This window comes from Amphiura filiformis, chromosome 12, assembly GCF_039555335.1.
Source record: "Amphiura filiformis chromosome 12, Afil_fr2py, whole genome shotgun sequence".
Classification (NCBI taxonomy): Eukaryota; Metazoa; Echinodermata; class Ophiuroidea; order Amphilepidida; family Amphiuridae; genus Amphiura; species Amphiura filiformis.
In genome coordinates this window covers 22735234-22761325 of record NC_092639.1, presented here as the reverse complement: position 1 = coordinate 22761325, position 26092 = coordinate 22735234, and the positions used below count along the sequence as shown (strand labels likewise).

The 26092-nt window shown below is 36.2% G+C and overlaps 1 protein-coding gene across 1 annotated transcript in view; it reads right to left on the bottom strand.

The window, feature by feature from the left end:
* Positions 1-687: 687 nt before the first annotated feature.
* Positions 688-26092, bottom strand: part of LOC140166707 (uncharacterized) — a 92861-nt gene continuing 67456 nt past the window's right edge. The window contains exons 2-3 of the mRNA XM_072190206.1: positions 18095-18151; positions 688-818 (exon numbers count right to left, since the gene is read on the bottom strand). Of these exons, the coding sequence (XP_072046307.1) occupies positions 688-818; positions 18095-18151 (188 nt within the window). The remainder of the gene's footprint in view (positions 819-18094; positions 18152-26092) is intronic.

Genomic DNA, 26092 nt, shown 5'->3' with positions numbered 1-26092 from the left:
ATTGGTTTTTGACGAAACCTCAAGTGTTCCCTTCATCAAATCAGAATTTTTTTTTATCGAACGAAAGCTAACACTTCCCCTAAAAACACGTTTTTCATTAGGTCAACAGATAACGCAATTCTATGTTTATAGCAAGGCGAATGTGCAAAATCTGTTGAAAACGACCTATCCCAGCACAATTTTTGACCAAAATGTAGGTTTTAAAAGTGAAAATCTCAAGTGTTCTTTACAATATTTGTCAGATTATATATCATAAAAACGAAAGAGCACACTTATATTGTTCATATACTAGCTTCATTTTATGAGCAATGGCCAATTCTCTTTTAATTGCAAATCTTGTGCAAAAAGTTACTATTTTCGCCTGTTTTGTCATACGGTTGTAAATTGAGGGGCTCAATATAAAAACGACCTATCCCACATTTGGGTTATTTTGAGAAAACTGGACTTTTGTGTGCGAATTTTCAATACAATACATAACAATCTCACATCTTAAAACGTTGATTTTACAACTTTACTAAGTTATATGCATGATGTTTCATGTTTGTAATAATGACCTTTGGTGACCTTTATTTTTACCAAAATGGGTGATAGGTCGTTTTTATATTGAACCCCTCAATTTAATGAACTATGACTTTTGCTAAAGAGCGCTTACAAATTGATATGCAACAAATTGTTGGGTAAAATATTTCAACCAAGGAATTTTTTAAGCCGCAGCATTATGAGTGTGGACTTTACCATGTTTACCTGAGAGTTAGAGTCTAGTACTTCCATATATATAGGTACATCATTTTGGACTACGGTCTGTCTATATAAAAGATCTGAAAGAAAAACAAGAACAGGTGAAGACGATTCAGTATGGTATATAATATGCAACACAGACTAATTGAAGGAGGTGAAAATGGAAGTAGAGGCCTAAACGATGATGGTGTTTTAGTAAAATACATTTAACGATTTTGATTTGAAGCTGCACTGTCTATTAATACAGGTCGCTATTGGGTGATTTTTGAGTTGGCATATAGTTTCCCTACATTAGTGGAACCAATGGCATCCTTACACCTCAAAGGATAAAACTAGATTTGGTTCCATTTTTTTCTAGGCCGCCTATACTTCCCACGAGGGGTCGAAGGTCATAATGGGGCCAAAAGTTAATATCAGTTCTATCAGGCTCTAATATACAGCATTTTTTAATTTTGACCTCTGTGTATGAAATTTGTGACATTTGACTTATTCGAACTCACAACTCCTGAACTAAGCACCGTAGAAAAATATGACAATTAATAAGAGGAATAATTTGAGATTACAACGTTACAACATGGTGGGACTATTTTTAAGTTTTGCCCCCACTGTGACATTCGACCCCTCGTCTGAACCACAGGGGGTATAGACAAAATGGAACCAATCAAATTGGTTTCATTTCAGGTTTAAGGATGCCAAAGAACATATGTACTATATTGTTGTTGTTGTTTTATTGTCGTTGTTTTTGTTCATTCATTCAATCATTTATTCCGTTGTTATTATTGTTTGCTGTTGCAATTAAATATGAAAATATAATCTGCAAATGAAATATCAGAATCTTGTTTAATATTCAATATACAGAGAAAATGAATATAAGTCAGACACACGTATTACACGCTCCTGATCGGGGTTTATCAAATGCCATGATAATTAGTCAAAGCCCGGTCGGTATCACACTCCCTCATTTCAAATTATAAGTTTTGGTTTCTCTTTGGTTCAGAAACCAAAAATCAAGGGATTTGTCTGCAATCATAACACTATTATGCTAGGAGGACACAGTATAGGGTATATAACCATAAGTATATAATAGCCTATTGTGCTAACATAATCATTATCGGATATCTATCAAGGCGGGCGCTCATCAAGTTGATGCTCTCTGTCGTAAGTGGCATACTTTCATGTCACCGTATAATTACACCCCGAATTCTATGCCTAGAAATCATGCGCGTATATTGAGGGGTGGGGGAGGGGCTTTGTTTGTTTGTATGAAACATAAACGATGCATGGAGATGATTTGAATTGGTTTATTATTCCCGGTAAGCACAACCCATACCTCTTACCTAAGTTCCCCGCTCCCTACCTATATAACCCCCTCTTCCCTAAGTGTATCCTTCTCCCCCTCCTCGCCTCCCCTACATTCGATATCTCCTCTATCTCGAGCTCTCCTTCCCTTGCCTTTTCACTTCCCTCCCCTTACCTCTCCCCACACACGCTCTCGCTCGTTTCCCCTCTATCTTCTAATTTTTTCCAGTAAAAATTGCTTCAATAAAAGTCTCTAGTTTATATCGGAAGTCATATACCATCGATTGTTGTATCCATGCGATAAGGACATGAATCGATTTTGTTTATATCACCTGAGTCGCCCCCTTTTGCTCAATTTCTCTCCTCGTGAATATTGCACTGCGAAATTTTAAAATTTCTTTTGTATAGTTAGATTAGGTAATTTCAAACCAAGTGATTTTCTTCTTTACTCCATTGTATAAGAAACTGAAATGAAAACCGAATCTCCTTGATACAAATTCTAACAAAAGTAGAAACAAAGATATCAATAATCATGTGAGTCAAGAGCTTAGGCAGGATAATAGGAAACCACGTGACCAAACCAAAACCAAAACTAAATCTACATTTGAAACGAGGCACTATTTTTATCAGATTATACCCGCCCAAACAGAAAATAAACATTATTTTACATGCGTGAAACAATAAGCAATGTTAACTAATTATAATCTGTCGCACACATATATCATCAAAAAGGCTTCTTTCAAATATTTGACATGAGTAACTTCATAGCACACCTTTAATAGTGCCCATTGACATTTCCTTTACATCTCTACCTGTCTGGCCAACCAAAGCCACGTCGGGAACAAGTATGTTGGTTTAAGACTTAATAATAAACCAGGTGGTCTATAGACATCTAGATAAAAATGATATCAAACATACGGATATCTATTCGATGTATGGATATAGACATACACTGCGCCAATAAAATAGCCTTACACTTGGAAAAATAATCACAATTTCAAAACTGAACAATATTGGGGTAAATTTGTTTTTTTAATAGATGCACTATCTAATCCTGCACATTATGACACCACATTGAATCCAATGTGACCTCAAGAAGTAAAGTTACAAGCAATTGAATAGACGAAGGTCCAGTTTTAAAAGTGACAAACTGGCCTATACAAGGCGCAAAAAGATTCCAACAAGCGCAACAAAGAGACAACACAGTTTCTTCAATGAAGCGTTATTTAAAGCAGTTTTATTTCACTTTTTACTTCTCAGTACTTTTCATAACTTTCATTTTATTTGTCAGTTCTTTTGTTTCAGTTTTCGTTTGTTCCTTTTGTTTTAAATTAAAGCCAAACGCATAAATTAGCCATTCACCACACTCAAACCAGATGTCTAATCTGTGGAGTCTTGAATAGGCTAGTTTGTCACTTTTAAAACTGGACCCTCGTCTAATCAAATGCTTGTAACTTTGCTTCTTGAAGTCACATCGGATTCAATGTGGTGTCATAATGTGCAGGGTAAAATAGTGCATCTATTAAAAAAACAAATTTACCCATATATTGTTCAGTTTGGGATTTGTGATTATTTTTCCAAGTGTAAGGATACTTTATTGGCGCAGTATATATTCATGGTACATTTTCTGATCTTAAAGTAATGCCTACAGAAATTGTCTTTTCAATGTTGGTTAGTGATTAAACGTGCGCTGCGCTTTTAAGTGTACTTAAAAGTACCAGCACACTTCGACAACCCGTTGCCCATTTGGATATGTCAGAATCACTTCCACTTCACCAAGTCCACATCTGATGCGTACCCAGCAAACACAAAACGTTTTTGACATCATTCGCCAAAGGTTAGAAAAGGTTGCCATAAAACGTTTAAATGTCGGGTTATATAAAGGGTATAAAGTGTTTTTATATCATTCAAAAACATTTTTTGCTAACTTCCTGCAAATATTCTAACACAATTTTATTTGAGTGTTAACAAAATATATATGTTTGCAAAAAATAATTTACAATAAAACATTTAAAATTTTTGTAGTGTGTTTTCATACATAACGTTTTAAAACGTTTTCATGACCTTTATATAACCCGTGTTTACCAAAACCAAACCCGTACCCCCAAAATATAACCTGTTTAAAACGTTTTAAAAACATTTTGTGTTTGCTGGATATAAAGCCAACTTAGATTGTGATTACACGTTAACAGCTCCCCATTTTGAACCTGTGTGGAGTGAAGCAATTGGGAATTAAGCCGTCTTGCACAAGGACACAACACACAACAATTGAGATATTTGCTCGAAACACGCAAAATTGTGCAATTTCTCATCATAATTGGACCCATAACATGGCATTTTCTAAAAAGGAAGACGCACAGGACAATATTTTTGTTATTTTTCTTTTCATTTTTAAAGGTGATGTGACTGACACACACTACAACACCCACTCCACCAAATAAAGGGGCTCTTTCGTTTCCAAATATTTCGACCCGATTCTCTTAGCATGTTGAGTGTTTCATATACCAAGTAAAAGTGAAGTAAAGTAAATATGTATCAGTAAAGTGATGTATCACATACACTATATAAATGAGACCCTTTAATATTATATCTATTTTCACGATACAGTGGCTGTTGTTGTTGCTACTTTATGATGTTATTATTCTTGTTGCTTCTTTTTCTACTGTTTTGATAGTTGTTGCAGCTGCTATAATGTTGACAAAGATCACCAGGACGGAGCTGAAGTATATCGGTTCAAAATTTAATAATAAACAGGTGGTCAATAGTTTCAAGCCAACGATTTTATAAGAAAATGAGAGACTGTGAAATCAATTCCAGAAGCACGCTTAAAAACAACTGCTTTGGAATTGATTCTGCTGCAAATATTGATTTTTAATCAAACAATGCGCAATAGCTTTTACAAAATTATTACGCATTGATTGATTGAATGATTGATTGATAGATTGATTGATTGATTGACTGATTGATGACGATGATGTTACGATGAATCCAATTATTTTTGTGAGGGTATCCAGGGACAGGAAAGTTAACAGTATTTGAAACTGCTGCACTCAGCTGCTGCACTCCCAATCAATAATAAGATTTTGTTGTGACACGTCGTCCGTGATTAGCTAACTCATCAACCGATTCCTTTCTTACAGCGCGTGTGAATTTTCTCCCTTACTGGCGTTTCCGATTCTTTTAAGTGTTCTTTCAACCTTACACCAAAAGGTCAGCCGATTTCCCCAATATATAATGCATTTGATTCTCCATTGGTGCTGCATGTGTCATCTACATTTACTTTTACAAGTATGCATGGGACCACAAATGTTATACACATTGAAAATATTAGACCATAGGGTCTTCAGTATATCTTCATATTTGAAGGGGTGTTAACTTATTTTGGACACGCCTCTATTATAATGATACCCACACAGTGATCTGTCTGTACACAGATTATATTTGAAAAGACTATGGTGTATCACAGGAAAGTATTGAATGGCCAATCATAGGGGAAATAATCAAATTGCAGTGACTGTTTCCTTTGTTACCACATGTCAGTCATCTGATGGTTATTGGACCATGTAAACCTGCCAAAAACGCGATATACTTCTGGCCCTGTGTCTTTCATTCATAAAACAATTTCTGAGAACTTGGATACTTTTCAATTAGTCTTGAAAGGTCATTTGTTCATCAAAATTGGTGAAAATAAAAAAATCATGCGAGCATAGTCTTGTTGCCCTTTTACCACAGATTGAAGCCCACACATGGATATATCAAGATGCCCAAAGCAACTTGCTGTTATTGGTTGATATGTTAAGAACAGATGACCCACGGATGCATGAATGCCAACGCACTAAATTATGTATGACATGATGAGAAAGCTAGTAAGGTGAAAATAACAAATTTTGCAATTAATCCGCTGAATTGAACACTTCGTAATAAGTACTTACAAATAAATTAACCGCAGTGTTGCACAGACATGATCATGATGATTCTAGTAAGACACTGAGGACCGCGATATACCGTAATCACGCATAGAACAGTATATTAAATCACTTCATTGCCAGTCACCGATCATCCTTATGATTATGTCATAATATCATCCTCGCCATTAACAGCAAGAGTTTTAGATTTTCTGTCGGGAGCAACTTTGATCAAAATGTTGACTTTCCTGTGTCTGGGTGTCCTGAATAAAGACTCTATCGTATTCATGTATTAATCCACAGAGCTTAAGCATATGATTAATTATGACCAAACACATCATTACCATCGTCAAAATGTCTTCAGTTGTGGTGTTAACAGCTCTTGTATCGAAATATAAGTAACGTAATGTAAATTGAAAAGAATGGAGCTAATAATTACTATCACACTATCTATTGTGTAACTGATAGAATGTTGCGCAAAATTATTAAATACTTTTGTAGCTAGCTGGTATGTAGACATGACTTGTGGGTGGAGGTGGAGGTGTGTGGGCTGAGTGAGTGGGGGAGGGGAGGGGAATTTGTTGGTGTTCAGTACACTTGTATTACATCAAATTTCAACCATACGAATAATTATAATGGTTATGAAAAAGCTTTATACAAACACCGGGTAACACGGTGAAAATGATGAGGATGCCACTAAAAACGTGTTGTAGTGGGACCCTTTAAAAAAGTCAGTAATAAATAATAACGAGATATACAAAAATATAAAAAGATAATAAATACATTTGGAAGATATGTGGGTAAGTATAAACTTTGCTTTTCTGGTGCGTGTGTGCGCGGATTTTGTAGATTAATTGAAATCAGAAAAATCACAAAATAAGTCGGGTGATGTTAATAGAAATTGCATTTATTGGCAATTGATGATAATGTACAGAACAATCGACTTGTTTCTCTGTAAACTGTCTCATTAAAGGATTGGTTTGTTTACAACGGAGAGTTATATCTTGGGTTCAGGTCAAAACTGTCACATGCCTTTCCTATTATTGACAGCAAACGTCTCTCCAGTTTAATCAGTGCAATAGGAGGTGCCGTTTATAAGGTGGGTAATAAACATCTCAAAAAAGCAACTACCCCCCTTAAATAATTACCATTTTTCAAAACTGGTGATTGTATTACAAATCTGTAAAATGCGTTGGAAGCAGAATTTATTTCTGCACATTTTGACATCTCATTTGCAGCAATTGACTAAATATTGACGTCACAGCGTACATTTAAATCAATGTAACCCAAGATTTGAAAGTTGCAGTAAATTGTATTGATTTTGTATTCAGTGTAATGGAAGGAAATCTGAGTAACGATATCTCAGTGTTTTTGTATTCTAAATATTTGTATGTAAGTGCAACTTTCAAATCTGGACCTCACTACATTAAATTGACTGGTGTTTTATTGTTTTCTGGGCTATCGAATTAAATGAGGTGTCAAAATGCGCAGAAATAAATTCTGCTTCCAACGCATTTTACAGATTTGTAATACAATAGCCCCTTTTTGAATAATGGCCATTACATTATTTAAGGGGGATTAGTTACTTTTTTTGAGATGTTTATAATGACAGGCAAGGTTTCCAAGATTCACAGGAGATAATTTTTTTCAGTATTACGGTGGACCGAGTTGGCGCAGAATTTTACTGCTAACAAAAACGCTAAGTATGTACGACATAGGCTATAAGTTTCAATAACATAAAAGTTATATCAGCTACAGCAAAAGGTGCTCGATGCATCATTTTCAGAGCTTATTACGACATAAAATTTTGGCTTATTTTGCAACCATCGGTTTCACAGCACGCAGGCAATGATCGCCGTGTAAAAGCGTGCGTGAAACTGGATGGTTGCAAAATAAACCAACATTTTATGTTGTAGCCTATATATGTTTCAATGTATAGGTAGTTGTTTCTCGCCACAAGAACGCAAACAGTGCCCTCACTTTATCAGCTCGCAAGACTGCAAGCATATTCGCGGACCTATTTTCTCGATATTGTGAAAGATAACTTTATATTATAGCAATTCAAGTATTCATGTATGAACCTTATACTTTTATTGAAGTTATACTATACTACTCTCTCCGATTACGAGTCGAAATAGTAGCCCAAAATACCTGAAAAGCTTATATTTAATTACTGGAACTCATTAAATTTGGAATGACGCATTGATTTAATGGTGTGCTTCCACAAGTGTGTGTTGTGGGTTCATTTTTAGTAATGGTTGCTCGAATTGGCCCAGCTTTTTACTGCTAACAAAAACGACAAGTGCGCCCTGCTTTGCATCATGTCGACGAATAGTTTAATCACAACTTCCTTTGCCCTTACTCTGCTGTACTCTACTTAGGGATTCAATCATGTTTCACCGTTGTTCATCACCGTTTAACAACGATGCGGCCGCGTCGTCTGCGTGGTTTACTTCGCGAGGGCAGCTAGCCCGAGCGAAGTAAACCACGCAGACGCGCCGAACGCGAGTTGTTAAACGGTGATGAACAACGGTGAAACATGATCGAATCCCTTTCAACGACGAAAAGAAGCTAAATATCGTATAATTCACGATTATTTTACGAGGAATGTCAGTTAATCATTGCCACTCAGCCTTGCAAAAACTTCGATGATTTCTCTTTTGATAACAGCAATAAAACTACAGAATAAAACGGCAATGTTTAGCCGCTACCTGAAAAATACTGAATTCAACTTGTAAGCTGGCATACGCACAAAGGTTCCAGGCATGACGAATTTTACGCGCTCTCGCGTAACGCGTAGTCTCGCTCGCGTTCGCGTATACGCTACAGTAAAAGTGTGGGTTCATCACGGTTTAACAACGGTTGGCTCCTGTACAAAGGTATAGGAAGAGTTGTTGAAATAGAATTAGTAAGTTGCTGCATATCTTTACCGGTATACTGCTTTCTATGTCATATTATATCAATGGCGCATAACGCAAACTGAAAATGATTGATGGAAATTGTTAAAATAATTTCCACTCACCATATTCATTTGGTGAATGGTGAATGGAAATTGTTAAAATAATTTCCCTTCACCATTTTCATTTTCACGTTAAATTAAGTACTTTAACCTCATCATCAGATTCTTTCACGTTCAACATTCGTTTCATTAACACTTGTTCCAAAAATGCATAGTCTCATTTTGAATGAATTTTACAGTGTTCTAGTTTATTATATCACTGATCACTCCTCTATCTAATTGATCTTTTACATCTTTCATACTGTTAGTTTTGATTAAATGATATAATCCCCTTAGCTGCAAAGAATAATAAAGCGCTTCACAAGTTGGTAATTGGTAATTATAACTAAATTAACCTCTCTGCGCTTAATGGAAGCGAAAGATTGAGTACTCTCTTTTCTTGATCAAACATTCTGTTTTGTGTGACTATTTCGAAAGTGCAAACGCATTTCAATCGGTAATACATGTACATTGGGCATACATTTTGAAAAGAACCGCGGATTATGGCTTACTTCTTCAGCTCTAGCAGGGTGGGTCAGAACCGAACGCAAAATGTGAAGTATGAAATAGCACTCCACACTAATAACAATTTCGCTCGTTAGTTTACTTAAAAAACCCTAACCCCTACTTTGAAAGAAACCAATGTTTAACACCAATAAGGATATGCATTAAAATCACCACAAAAGGTCGGTATATACAGCTGCAGTTCGATAAATGATCACTGTCATTTAAAAGCTATTTGAAAAAGACAGCTACGGTGTACACACATTTTGTATTACTTTGCGGACCCTAGAAAGCAGTGTGTACAAAGCTTAAGTAGTATTGGTACTTCGACACGGTACTCGAAAATGCGGTAATTGTATGGCCTTCCTAGCAACTGGGAATTGGACACTTCAGTGCGTAAGTTGACTCAACAAGAAATGCACATGCAATTATAAAATTATCTTCAGAAGCGATCAGTATTTCTAACCAGGCTGAAGTAGAGGCATATTTTCGAAGGGATATCATTTAACTACATACACTGCAAGTTCCAGTGTCTGCGATTTAACAAAATAAAATCAAAGTAATGGTCAAAGATGACTGCTATAGTTGAAGACCGAATTAAAAAGACTAGTTTGTGTATGACGTCCTGTCAACCAGACCAAAAATGTCGTACTGCGCAGGTCAGCAACCAATCACGGCGCGCCTTTGCCCTGACGTCAGACGCAAACTAGTCTTTTTAATTCGGTCTTCAATTATATCGTTTGTATGTTAACCAAGGTGTTCGAATTCGACAGCTGCACACACGTATGAATATAAATACGAACTTTTATCACACCCTTTGTTTGAAGACAGATTTTGTCTTTATCAGTTTACTTCTATATTTGTGACCTGCTACAACGAAATGAGTGTAAAGTCGCAAGTTGGCAGTTACGAGACATCCTGACTGTTTAGTTGACGTTCTTTGTTTGCCGCGCACCTGTAAAGTCAGTAGTATGTCCTTCGTGAATGGCCCATTGTACCAAGGACATACAAGCATACTATTGGCTTGAACAGGTGCGTGTGAAACAAAGAACTCCAATGCAGCAGCCACGACGTCACGAAACTACCAACTACCGACTTTACGCTCATTTTGTGGCAACAGGTCACATGTGTTATTTGTTCGTTTCATTGGCACATCTATGCACAAATCTGAATGTTTGGTTGTAAGTTCTGCCAGATCACTGATAATCTATTTAACCCTCATCCTACGGAGTCGGGGGGGAGGGGCGGTCATCCGGCATAATAACAGAGTTGTGTTTACACCCAAATGACTTTAAAGCTATAATTGAAGACAGAGATAAAAAGACTAGTTTGCGTCTGACGTCACTGTCAATCAAATTCCCTACGATCCTTGATTGGTTAATAGCGCGTAAAAGGAAGGTCGATTTATCTGGTGCCGATCGGAGAAAAGGAATAGTTGCACGAATTTCCAAACAACGGTTCCTATGCTCACGATGATGAAACTTTTGATATCAAATTTGGTATCAACCTTCGAAGGAAAGTGTATAGAAAATTATTATATAAATTATTTTGCCATAAAGTCATCAGACTCTGATTAAATGGGGATGGAACTAGTGGAGACTTTTTAATTTGGCTGTGTTTATTATACAGCCCCTTCGTAATTCGTGTTTAAGACGAGGGGTTACTTGCCATTTAGCGAGGTTTCCCTCTTCATATCTTCTATCTAAAAAGAGGAATATTCTTTCATCATTTCCCAAGCTAAAACTCTAAGGACATTTATTGCATCTTAATGACATATATGATCCGTATTATTTTAGAAAAAATAATAATCAAACCTACATTAAGTAGAGAACAAGGAATGGAAAATGAAAAACAACTAGTGGCAAATGATGGTCATAGACCACAAACCTAGGTGGGGCGTGTTGGTGTTGTGGAGGTATCTGACCCCTGCAAAATGTTCCAAAAATTTTCCCCTGGTCATGACGTTTGTTGTCACCGAGTTTGAGTCCCTTTCTCCTTACGGATGTCCAGAAAATGCAATTTTAAAATTTGACCCCAGATGACCTTTGACCTGCAAAATGTTCAAAAATGTTTCTGTGGTCATCAAGTTTGTTGTCACTAGTTTGAGTCCCGTACCCCTTACAGATGTCCAGAAAAGACATTTTAAGATTTGACCTCTATATGACCTTTGACCTGACCCCTGCAAAATGTTCCCCTGGTCATGAGATTTGTTGTCACTGAATTTGAGTCCCATACCCCTTACAGGTATCCAGAAAGTGAATTCTAAGATTTAACCCCAGATAACCTTTGACCGACCCCTGCAAAGTGTTCCAAAATGTTCCCCTGATCATTAAATTTGTTGTCACCAAGTTTGAGCCCCGTACTCCTTACAGATGTACAGGAAATGCATTTCTAAAATTTCACCTCTGCATGACCTTTGACCTGACCCCTGCAAAACGTTCCCCTGGTCATGAGATTTGTCGTCACCGAGTTTGAGCCCCACACCCCTTACATATATCCAGATAATACAATTGTAAGATTTTACCCCTTAATGACCTTTGACCCCAATTCTGTATGCAAGTTATAGGCGTGTGGTATAGCCGATGCATATGCAAATGACATCATTGTACTATATATAATATGTGACAGAAGAAGCATTTTGAAGGTATTTGGTTAAATACCGGAAATGCCCTCTTAATGACCTTTGACCTCAATTCTGTTTAGACCCTATATAGCCGATACATATGTGCAAGCACAGACCATAGAACTTTCTAGGGTCTGTGTGGTGCAAGTGACATAATTGTAGGGTGTATATGTAACATGTTGGAGGAGAAGCAATTTGAAGTTATTGTCAGAAAGAAGAAGAAGAAAGAAGAAAGATTGGATAGCAAAACAGTACCTAGCTCAACATGATCAATGCTCATCATCTGCACATTATAATATCCACAACAACAGTGAACTTCTGAATGGTGAAATCGGAGTATTAGTGGCTGACATCACCTGCTTGGAGGTCAGTGAAATTAGAGTTGCAGCAAGCTGTGGTTTTATTACCCAATTGGGAATCAACTTCCAGCTGCAAGTCTGATTCTACTTTTGATCTCTGTTCTGACCATGCTCACTATATAGTCACAGATATTGGAAATGATTATATGTGCAAGTGACATAGCATTTTGAATTTGTTACAGAGTATGAGTTTTTTTGTACCCAAATTTGTCCATAGACTCTGATTTGTCAAAGGTTATTCAATGAATATACAAATATATTGGGGTTCAAGAACTGTGCCCTGATAGATGAGTCTCTGTTGCCAGCGGAAGAAAATCTGGATTCCAATACCTAGGTGGGTGTAAACCCACCTATGTAATCATCAGTTTGGTGCTCGAACATGTGTATTTTGTGAGGTAAAATAATGGATCTTTATTGACTTGACTAGTCCATTACGAGATCGGTTACAAATAACTCTATTCCTACAATGGCAAAGTGCAGACGTTATTATTGCTCTCAGTGTTTTAACAAAATCATCAAATATGCAGAATTTATACTACATAACATGTTTGAAATCTGAATGACGATAAAAGAATAAAACATCTCTAGTATTGCTTCGGCAACTTGTGATAAGCATGATAAGTGTGGTTTATTTGGATTCTTTTTACTAAATTTGTCGACCTTATACGTTTGAAACATACATATCCCAAACCAAGTCGTCTGATTTCTCGATCTATATTTCACATGACCCACTTTACCGATTTGAGAACACTAGGTGTTGACAAAAATCAATGGCATTGCTTCCAAGAGTTTATTGTCTACCTTGTTTTACGCATATCATGTCTGATTGTCTGTACCAATATAGCTTATTCCTTTCCCCAAATAAATTTGCTTGATTAACTGAACTGAGAGAGCAATTCGATTAGCATATAGACGGACTTTTCACTTGTGTGAGTTCCACTTTTTTGGAATGATTAACCTGTATTGTGTACACGGTATACAGGTTGTAACAAATTTTTTTTACAATTTAGAAAATAGTATTAGTTAAACATGTCACTTATTGATTGTATTGAGGTTTGCTTGGTCGTCAAGGTAATGTTGTAAGCTACTACATAAGGTTTGTTTCAATCAAATCGGTTGTCTACAAGCGAAGATATGGCCAATTGTGTAAAGTAATCCTGAAACAGCTTGGGCCACTTTCGTGTCTTTGTGTAGTAAATGTGACTGAATTGGATTGAATCATGAACCATCTGGTTGGTAACGATGGGCATTTGAAGAGATATTTATTTTATAAATTTGAAATAGATATCATATTATTTATCTACTGTCAATTAAGTGAAAGAAAAACTTGAACAACTTTGTCCTAAAATCTTTGACGATAAGTATGAAAGTTCATTTTTCTTGAAACGTAACCTGCGAACATGGCAAAAAGTGGCGTTTGAACTGAAACTAGGAAAGAAATAAAGTAAAGTTATTCTGTTAGCCAAGATATAACTGATTCTACTGCATAAAACATTTACGCCGTGACCCATTTTATTTTTGTCTGGAAAGCGAAAATGTAATTGCTAATCATGTAATTCAATTTTAGACGATGCATGCTTGATATGCGCGAAAAAGTCAAAAGTGGCCCAACTCGTTTTCTGGACGACTTAGTTAATTGAACATAGCGTTTCAGCCCAAACAAGTAAAGAAACCAAGTAAAGTTTTTTCTGTTAGCCAAGATGTTACTATTAAAACCCATTTGCCCAATTTCGTTCAATATTAACAACACAGCAGTATTTGAAGAAACAAAAACAGAAAAGTTGCACTTAGAGCCATCAATGGTTATGAAACGCACGCATTGGGCTATTCCAGAAATTAAAGGCACCCCCCAAAGCAGACATAGGATTCCCAAATTTTTTACCATTTTTTTGCTCTGGGAATTCCCCCCCCCCAAAGGTCATTATTTTCACAACCCTAAAGAAGACATGGGGATTCCCAAGAAAAAGACACCTTTATATTTTAGGCTTGGGAATTCCCAACAATTTTGGCAAAAATGTGCCTGTCTTCTTTAGGGACACTGGGAATTCCCAATTCTGTAATCATTTTATTGTCAAAATGCGAATTCCCATTTTTGGGACAAAATTTTGGTCTAGGAACAGTTCCCAAAAATTTATGGTACAAACTTACATGTCTTCTTTAGGGGGGGGGGGGGGTGCCATTAATTTCTGGAATAGCCCATTGCGGTATACACTGGTATACGTAACACCCGCCATTATCTTCTCGCTGAATTCAAATTAATACAATTCACTGCAACTTTTAAATTGGGAGTTTTTTCTTTAAAGATACTAATGTGTTGTTAATATTGAACGAAATTAGGCGAATGGGATAGCAAACTGCGCGCACATAAAACACCTTTCTTTCTATGTTAAAATACTGTGAATACGATCAATAAAGTTCTGATGCTATGATACAGGTGTATCTGCCTTACTTTCTGCGAAGTCTTTATATCCCAACTCATTTAACCCTAACTGAACCAGGTCTCTCTAAATCTCACTATTAAAACCACTGCTCGTGCATGCATTGCACTTGATATGATGACGCAATTAGCCTAAGACATATATACCCAGGGAATCGCTGGCCGGGCAAGAGTAACCCGTGTGGCTACAGGTCGGTGATCTTCTGCGTGGCATGCAAGGGGTCCGAGGTTCGAATCCCGGGGTGACTTCTTTGTTCACCTTCTCTTTTTTCGTTTCTTCTTCAGTTACGGTTAAGCATCTACACGCGAAGAAGCAACTACATCATAATATGGTGATCTAGAAAAAATCATAGTTGGTCCCCATACTTAGCCTGATGTAATCAATACCTTTTCAATTACTTATGCCTTAATGTATAGAAATTGGACCATGTGAATTTTGACATAGCCCAGTAAATAGAATGTCACTTTAAAACAAAAACTCTATATCACACAGAAAAAAAATCGTCGAAAAATCGATATCGATTTTCTTTTTAGCGATGTTTAAAAATGTATTTTAAGCGGTTAAGTGGTTGATAAGGCTGCCAATCTGTTTGCATACTTTTAACTTTCAGCCTTGTTCTACTGAGCCACATTTTGCAACATAACCTATTACAACCACCCTCCTAATTTGCTATAATAGTCGTTATATACCGTATAGCTTTGGGTTTCCTGCTTTCCTCTATCCAGAGATGCCAACATAAGTACAAGCATTCACCACATAAAATCGCGATGATGTCATAATGTGAGCGCGCCCTCTCAAAATAGGAAAATTTTGGCTATGTACAAAAGTATAGGCAAAGTTGATTTTTGGCTCAAAATTTTCCGGACATGCGATTTTCATGAGAATTTCTCCTAAATATGAAAGGAAATTAATGTTTTATCATAGGCATAGAGTCGATATTTCATAGAATTAATTTACAAGGGCAAAAATGGAAATCATGAATTTTACTGAAAAAAAACCTATGGTGGGCCTCACCAAGCTTCCTGGTCCTACCCGCAGTTAAGGTTCCGGGGAAACAATTTCATCAGAAATTGAGCGCAATGGATGGATCCACGATTAGCTTAAGGTAATACACAATATTAAAGTGTTGCGATTTGGTAGTTCACAACATCTTGCGAATGGTAGTGAGCTTCGGAAAAAATTGTATTGCTCATTTCCTTTCGAGTATGTAGAAGAATTCAAATATCACAGAAATGCTTTTATAGGTCCTGTGGTTCTTGAGTTATGTTGTAAAGAGGGCTGAAACAACAACACTTTTGTAAAATGTACATAACTCATTAACAACAATAAATTAAGCAAGTTTTCAAAGTATACGATTTGTAGAATCAAGGTGTTAATTTTCAATAATATATTAATCTAGATAAACGAAAATCGATTTTTAGGTTGCTTCGACCAACAATACCTCGTCTACCCTTAAGTCATTTGGGCGTTAACACGTCCAGTAGGGGGTGTTTGAATTAAGCCTGATATAGTCTGATATTTTAAACAGAAAAAAGGTGAGACAACAGCTGGGAAAACAATTGTGTTTTGAAGTAGAAGTGCTTTCACTGCTTTGGCTAGTGAAAGAAAAGAGGAAAACAACATTGCTCTGCTACACATGCGGACCTTTACGACTTTATCGTGAAATGTTCATTTACTGTTTGATTAAATTCTTTGATCTCCAGTTTGTGGCTCGCAGACAAAAAGAGAATCGGGCCTTTTTGCAAAGATTTTGTAATCTGAAGTTGTAATTATATTCATGGTACTACCACTGATCATGCTGATACGTTTCTAGTAGCAGACCATGACTGGAACAGCTATCAATCATTTTGTCACTACGTTTCGGGCAGTGGCGTAGCCAGGAATTTTATATTGGGGGGGCAAGTTTTTGACACAAACCGACAAGTAATATTGACAATTCGAGCGTAGCGAGCAAAGCGAGAGTAGCGAGCAACGGGTGGGGTCCAGGGGCCCGCCTTAGGGCCCCTGGTGGGGTCCAGGGGCAAAGTAATGTTGAATCAAATTGTCACATTACTGACACTTTTAGTTGGACCTAAGTTCACATGGCCGACGATGCAGATGCATGATTTGCCGGGCCGGCACTTAGTAGACCACTCAAAAGGAACCGACGGTCCCGTCTGAACCGACGGAATGGCATATTGGGGGGGCAATTGCCCCCTTGCCCCCCCCCTAGCTACGCCACTGGTTTCGGGTATTGTTTTGGAAGTAAGCCTATCGATTATAATGTGTGTGGCTAGTGTTGACTATTATACATTTCTTTTGTTATTAATGCCAGAATATTTTCATTCAGTGAATACTGTTGACATGATTTATGAACGTGTCTTCCAAATGTTTTGTGATTCTGAATAGGAGACCAGTAGCGTACCGTGGCTGCTCCTATCCCGGTGGGGGGTGTTTGAAGAAAATTCAATTTTGCCGCCCCTTCCTCAACAGCCCGTAAAGGTTGACCCACAAATACGCGCATAAAGACACAAAAGGATTGATCAGGTCTTACGCAATCGGCAAAGTACATTCAATAGAGTCACAAATTGCAAACAAACCTAAGCGAAAACGAAATCAAGCACTTGAATCGAACTATTGTATAAATATCAGCTCTGAAACAAGATATGAAATAATGCAAGTCTGCCATTATATCTCCATCTCTAAGAAAAAATAATTTCAAAACGATATCAACGCGAAAAATAACGGTGCAAATAAAGATTTCGCAAAAAGTAACGTAGCCGTTATAAATACCCCATAGCTTCAGAACTATTAATTGTGTTCATAATATTTTAACATAGAAAGAAGGATTGTTTATTTACGCGCATTTTGATACCCCATTCGTCCAGAGTCGTTCAATATTAACAACACAGTAGTGTTTTTAAAGTAAAATACCCGAATTCAAAAGTTGCAGTTATTTTATTGATTTGAACTCATAATGGCGGGTTTTACGCGCAACAATGCTTGCGTAATTATAAATTGATCGCGGCAACTGGGACTTTTAAATTGAATTAATATTGAACGACATTGGGCAAATGGGGTATCACAATGCGCGTATATAAATCACCCTTCTTTTTTCTTTCTGTATTAAAATATTGTGAATACTATTAGTTCTGAAGCTATATGCGAATTTAAGACGGCTGCGTTACTTTTTGTGAAGAAATTATTTAGCTTTGAAAGAAACTTAGCACATTTGGGATGTTATTACTCACCTATGTTTGATTCATATTCGCCTATGTATCGCTTCGTTAAAAACCGAACAGTAACAGCTGAAAATACACAAAAGTACAAAATAATATCATTATTAATAAACCATTTCAAAAATCAGTTTTCACATGTCTTACAAAAGGAAGCAATTATTTACCGTTATCCCTTTTCTTCTGGAATCGTAATGAAGTATTAAAATATTTATCAAGCAAAATTGCACTTTTACAATAACAAATCCAGATGCGTGCCTCATTACGCTATTTCTAACATTCATCTATAATACACGATACATGTGAGTGAATCGAGTTATAAACCCCTCTCAATGTAATTACGACTACATTTCTTATCCAAATTCCTTCTTACAGTTGTCGATATCGAGTTCATCAATGATGCCAAATGTTGTAATTACTTCACCTATATGTTACAAAAAACTATGCCAGTATGTGCGTCAGTGAATAAGATATCGTGTTTAAAGGTATACTTACAACAGACTACCTGTGTATTATTACGTTATAGCTGCCACGTGTGAATATTATTTACAGTACAAACAATGCCCCTGTAGTTTTTACCTGGGGTTTCAAAAAGAAATTCTGATACCATTGTGAAGTGACCCTTTTTTAATGCATTGGGAACAAAAACTCATACCTCGCAACTTGAGGTCAAATGTTGTGCTATGATTGTTTAATCCTATGAGAACTACCTGCCTATTGGTCGAAAAGAAGTTATCATTTTCAAATGGACCAATAAGCAACATTGTTAGAATAATTTTACCACGCAACAAAATTGGGGTGAATTATTTGCAAAGCTCCATTCTGATTGGTGATTAAAGTGAAGATATCACGCAACTGATCGATTAGAGGCAATGTTAGATCGGCAGGTTAAAGGTTAATCAGGGGTTAATGGAAGTTATAATTTGAGCTACAATATCGGGACTGAGATTGTGTCCATATAGTACGAGCATGGGAACCCCAACTGATATTTAATTTAAGACCCCCATTCATGTTCAATCAATTCTCCTATTCAGAGGAGCATTAAAGAGACAATAGACTTTACCAATTTCAGTAAATGCAATTGAAATTATAGATATTTAACATTCAAATCAGCTAATTCTTTACGTTTGTGCAATAATAAAATTTCCAAAAGGCTCGCCAAAAATCGCTTGCCCCCAATCCCGGCCCGCCAAAAATCGCTTGCCCCTCTCGGCCTGCCAAAAAATCTTTGCCCCTCCCCTTTGTACATGCCAAATTTTGGGGATCCCAATTTGCATTGGTCTAGATACATGTTGCAAGCGTAGCAGGCAGGAAAATTTGCAAATTTTAAGCGTTTCCGCACTGTTTTCTTAAGCCTTTTAGAGCGTTAAGGCGCCCCATGAATGTTTGCCTAAAATCGCATTTTGGCAATACTGAGGTCCCGTGATAAATCCCAATTTTGTTTATTTCTGTGGTCAATTCGAAGAAAAGAATAAATTTCACATGCACATCAGAGACCCGCAATCTGCTGAAAAATAACCTACGGTAGCCATTTATTGAAACAGAAACAGTCTGCACATCTTCTTTGGAGCACACAATGAAATGGACCAATTTATCTACAATCAAAACAAAACAGATTAAGTGGTAGATAATACCATTAACAGACGCGGATATATCAGGCGCATAAGGTATGTCTATACTACAGGTTAGCATTTGACGTAGTGACGTCGTATATTCTGAACTTTTCTAAGAAATTTTAATATTTTCATTTAATTCTTGTTATTGCTAGATTTTCTAAAGATATATCCATAGGGGATATTAACAGGTCACTGATTTTGAAATTTTCATTTTGACATAATACGAGTAGCTTAAGGTTACACAAAGAGACGTATAAAAAACGTATAAAAGACGTATAAAGTTGTTCTCTAAAACAGAGTTTTCTCAGTAATCAAATATCGCAGCAAGTGAAATGTTGGTGCATTGGATGTAGCTTAACATTTTTCTTGTGTGTTTAGACAAATTTTTAGAATAAATTTGAAAATCCTTCGTTTAAAGCCATTTTTCGCACCATGTTCATAAGATCAAAAACACGTTCCATGACGTTTTTTTCAAATGTGTGCCCCGTATAAAACCACGCCGAGTGATTGTTTTCTTCTTTTTTGTATTGTACTACAAATCGATTAAAGAAATAATGTTGTCATGGGGAAGAACCAAATACAGTACCGATTAAATTTTAAAAGTCCGTTTTTGGGGAACATTTTCGAGAATCTTGCCCGAGAAAAAACTGTTTTGTAAAATTATCGATATCTTGATTACGGGACGTTAATTTAGACATCTGAATACCTACATTATTTCTCAACATTCTGCCAATTGCTATCCCATTTGATTTTCACTCCAAATTGAAGCTAGTATTGCAAAAAACAACGTTTTTCCTCCATCAGTTCGTTCAAAATTTCAGCGCCGACATGCGTGTTTATTCTAAGAGCCATGTGCGGACGCGATTGTAATCACGTACTAATTGCATCCAATTATAGTTATATATCCGCTTCGAAAACAGTCAATTGCGCAAGCTGATGTATGGCCGAGTGGATAGAGCGTTGGACTGGTAACATGTTATGATCAATTTTGTGGGTTCGAGTCCCCGTGTGGCTGAATTTACTTTTTTTTCTCTTTTCTCATTTTTACTTCCTTTCTTTCCTCAATTTTCTTTCTCCTTTCTTTTTTCATTTTTTTTCATTTCTTTCTTTCTTTCTTTCTTTCTTTCTTTTTTTCGTTCTTTTTCTTTCTCACTATTTCTTTATTTGCCCCTTTCTTTTTAGTTTTATTTGATTGATTCGCTGACTGCAGTGAATCGTGATTGATTGTTTTTCACTTTATATAATTCAGAAATTTGTAGGCCTGCTAAGTCTGTCTTGTTGATATTCTTCCCAAATTCGATTTGCAAATAATTGCTTTTTGATATTGTTGTTGATGTTTATTTGTACCCTATTACATTGTAATCTGGGGAATAGCAGCATCATTGATTTCATCAAAGATATCAAGGCTATTTAATTCAAAATCAACACATTTTAACGAAGCTTCGCGAAGTGCCCCCAATCAATTTTAAAATCTATAAAATCCTTATGAAAATTGCCGAAAACGGCTTGTGCCCCCCCCCCGGCATCCGACCCGGTATGCCGCCCCTCATGCCCCCCCCCCCCCCCCACACACACACCCCGCGACTCACGAGCTCCGGGCACGAGCCAAGCCAAGTTTCATAGCCTTTTTCTTGACCGTGGATCGATATTCTATTGTAAGTAGACCTACGTCCCGGTCGCGGTACGCTTGTTCATTTTCTGCATGGCTGTTTCTGTTATGAACTTACGCCCCTCTGAAATCAAGCGCATGAAAAACTCTCGGCTAACCTTAATTCATAGCGCTGTGCACCGAAACTCAAATCAAATCAGTCATATTATCAATCGAAATTTTGAGATTAGGGACGGTAACCATGCATGACACTATAGTGCCCTTAGTCTAGGAGCTAAATCTCATACGGGCCTTAGTTAAGGATTGAGTTCAACACCCATGTCAACCAATGTTTAATACCATGAGGTGTTAGGATAGACCCTCTACATCACTGCTATGGGGGTGGGGTAGTGGACTCAAATTATAGAGTAGGTTTTTCGCTAGAGGTCACGAAAGGTCACCACGCAGGGGTTAATGCTTTTATCTTGTTGAAAGATAAATTATATCAAATTACTTGTCTGATGTATGTGTTATTTAACCTTAAAATGAGGTTTGTAGAATAACTCAATAACGATAGGTCGTAGATATTACAAACTATACATTTTTTAAATTCTTGTCATCAGACGAGTAATTTGATATATATTTCAACAAGATCGAAGCATTTTGAGTTTTTACTCCTGTGTGGTGACCTTTCGTGACCTCGAAAAACGTGCCCTACAATTTGAGTCCACTACCCCCTAGCAGCGATCTAGAGGATCGATATTAACACCCCATGGTACCAAAGATTGGTTGACATGTGTGTTGAACTATACCATTTTTCAAAACCCCTTGCTCCTAGACTACCTGTTTTGCGCCCTAAACATCGATCCACACATACATATTTAACCAGGTTCATTGGCAACAAGAATATACAATATACCACTTATTGCTATAACGATGGTTATTATGTTATATCTTAAAAAGACACCAGCGTTATCAATCTTAAGACCCAATGCTTTGAAACCATCGGCGATATGAAATTTATTGCTACTTCTGACGACAGAGCTATAAACCTCAAGACACCACATATATAGTATTAAAAGCCATCGGCGATAAGAAATTGTTTCATAAACACATAGAAAGACAGTGATGAAAAAAGAAGATAAATTTGAGATTTCCTATGTACCGGACATGTAAAGTGAACGCATAGATCAGCCGAATTGACAAGGAAACGTCGTTTGAAGCGATTCAAAGACGTATTCGAAAACTGTAGTTTTACATTTTTACACAAAAATGGCCCCGTCGAGAAAGGCGCTATTTTGGGCTATATAATGCTTTCTTAAGAGTTGTGGCAATGGCAAAATTAATAAGCGACCTAAGGGATCGCTGTTAGCACTTCATGTTTATTTATTTTGTTTGGGACAGCAAATTACGGAGTACAAATTAATTCATTTACGATTGTAGTTCGATATTATTCATATTCAGGGTAGACACGTGGAATTGTTGGTCGAAGCAGCCAAAATATCGATTTTCATTATCTAAATCAATATATTATTGAAAATAAACACTTTGATGTTTTACAAAAGTTCATTCTACAAATTATATATTATGAAAATTGGCTTACTTTATTGTTGTTAATGAGTGAGTTATGTACGTTTTACAAAAGTGTTGTTGTTTCAGCCCTCTTCCGCAACCCAACAAAACGTAGAATTGATGGATCAAATTAAGTTAATTATTTTCAAAAGCACTGAAAGTATCTGTGGCCTAACTCACCTCCAATAAGGTATTCACTACTTTTTTGTCTAATATCCGGTCACTAAATCACTTATTACATCAACTTTTCATACCTGAAGATTCATTACGTGTCAAGCCAGACAAGATGAGAAAGAACTTTCTCAGTACTGTGTAATATTTCGATAATAGGCTAAAACTACATTTTATAACTACACATCCCCCTCAATATCAAAACCACCTATACATTCAAGCGAATGATCCTGAGATTGGTTGGACGTACTTGACAGTGACCATGCACGACAGTTGCGCCACAAACTTTCGCCGCAAAATTACAATCGATGTGTACATAATGCATTTTTAACCAAGTTCATTGACCCAAAAATATATCACTCGTTGTTATAACGACAGTTATAAATCTTAAGGCACCTGACTATTTAATATATCGGTGATAACTTGCCGCTATTTTTAAACAGTTATAGTGACCGTGATAGTGAAGCTGTCATTGGTAAGTTATCACTATTGCTAACGACTGAATTAAAAAATATTCGATGACACCTAAAAAAGTCATCGGCGATAAGTTATCGCTACAGTAACTGCTAATGACAGCATTATCCAATCTGTAGACGTCATAGTAAATAATAGTATTAAGCATGTTTAGTAAAGCAATCGAGCATAAGGTGCCGGTGAATAGTCATAACTATTCAAAACGACAGCGCTATCAATCTTAGGCACCATGTATAAAACTATCGGCGATAATTTATCGCGGTTTGCTGACGACAGAGCTATGAACCTTAAGACATTATAGTATTAAATGCCATCGGCGATAAGATATTGTTTCCCAAATGCACACAAAGTCTAGTGATGAGACAAGAAGATAAATTGGAGATTTCCTATGTATCGGACATGTAGAGTGAACGCATAGATCAGTCGCATTGACAAGGAAACGTCGTTTGAAGCGATTCAAAAGATAGTTTATCCCTTGTTTTACGAACAAAAATGATACTATTTTGGGCCATAAAACTGATTGAAGATGTGACAATGTCAAAGTGTTTAGGCGACTGGCGACATATGTATCGCTGTGAATACGTCATGTTTATAGCAAATTCTTTTGTTTAGGCCAATTACAATTGATCCTTAGTTTCCTGTTTCCCTCGCGCGTCCAAAATCAAGAATGGAAAAATATTTAATTATTTTATTTTTATTTTTATATTTTCATCTTTTAATTAACTTTGTAATTATTTTTATTTGCTAATATCTGTTTTTGATTATCTCAACTTTGATTATGAATATAAAACAAGAACATTGTAGGGTCCCCTACTAATATTAATGTAAAAAATCAATTATAAAGGTAAAATAATTAAATCCGTAGTCTTAGTCAAAATGCCCAAATGGACTGTTGATAATAGTCACGACCACATTTTCAAAATAAAGAAAGTAATAGTTAATTAATAATTAATAGATAATTAATAATTAATAATTAAAAGTCGCCTCGTCCTTTATTTTCAAACTTGAAACAGGAAACTAAGAATTAATTGTGAAGGGCCTTATATAAGCATAATATTTTACCACAGTCCTACTCAACCCCACTGATATACTAGTGAATTCTAGGAGTATTTTGTGTTCCTATCATCTTCCTATTCTTATGACATTTTTCAGTAGAAATCCAAAAAATAAGCTTATTCTCAAAATTTCAGGTAATTCCGATTTTGCGTTTGCGAGTTATGCACATTTATGTGCATTACACTGTTCCATAGACGATGCTTTGTATTAAATTCGTTCTGGTGTACCAGAATTCAAATTTCACAATATTTTTACTAAACGAATTAATCTGCAAGAAATGTTTTGTACATAAACATTATGTAGTCAGAAGTTTCTAGTGATATAAAAATCAGAACATTTTTTGAGAAAAGGGAGGTGGGATGATGCTGTGGATCACGAAATGCCCCTTTAATATAATGAATACATTTTGAGCTCCATTAATAATTGAATCGCCAAATGACTCGCAGATTTACATGAGGCTAGTGCATAGGAGTCGGATAATAGATCCAGGGATTTCCTGGACTACATCAGCACAAGTCTGCTCTTTCAAGTAAAAACACGGCACCATGTATAAAACTATCGGCGATAATTTATCGCTGTTTGCTGACGACAGAGCTATGAACCTTAAGACATTATAGTATTAACCGCCATCGGCGATAAGATATTGTTTCCCAAATGCACACAAAGCCTAGTGATGAGACAAGAAGATAAATTAGAGATTTCCTATGTATCGGACATGTAAAGTGAACGCATAGATTAGTCGCATTGACAAGGAAACGTCGTTTGAAGCAATTCAAAAGATAGTTTTACGAACCAAAAGAATACTATTTTGGGCCATAAAACTTATTGAAGATGTGACAATGTCATAGTGTTTTGGTGACTGGTGGCCTGTGTATTGCTGTAAAGTGTAAATACGTCATATCAAATTCTTCTGTTATATAAGCATAATATTTTACCACAGGCCTACTTAAGATCAGAATCTATGAAATTATTAGCCTACCTGTTCATTTTTATAGAGTGTAAAAAAGCTGACATAATCATTTTAAAGATGATATTTTCATTGCAAATCCGATTATCAGATCCTCGAGGAGGCGAATAAAGGTTGACAAAATATTTGTAATTACCAGAATTGTAATTCTAATAAGTCGACTGATATAATCTGTTATCTGTAATATCGCAAATGTGTCTTATAATTAATACAAATCAGTGATATTCGCGACATGAGTGGCTACTTCCCACAATAGCACATTAATAAATTGTGTTTATTATAAAGAAATGATATAATTAATCTCTATAATCACCGCTTGAGACGGCTTACCTTTCTGAACGCAGCAAAGTGGCGCCTGGTATATTGGTAAATAAATGTAAACCTACACAATGTTTTTGTTGTATGGATATTTTGGACAATGGATTATTTCAAAATACTATGTCGATCCTTTTATTTATAGAAACTCACTGAGCAATTAAAGTATTCACATAGGTGTAATTGATAACTTATTGTATAATGTTCTCTATAGTATCAAAAATAGCAATACAAAAATATTATGATTTCATTCA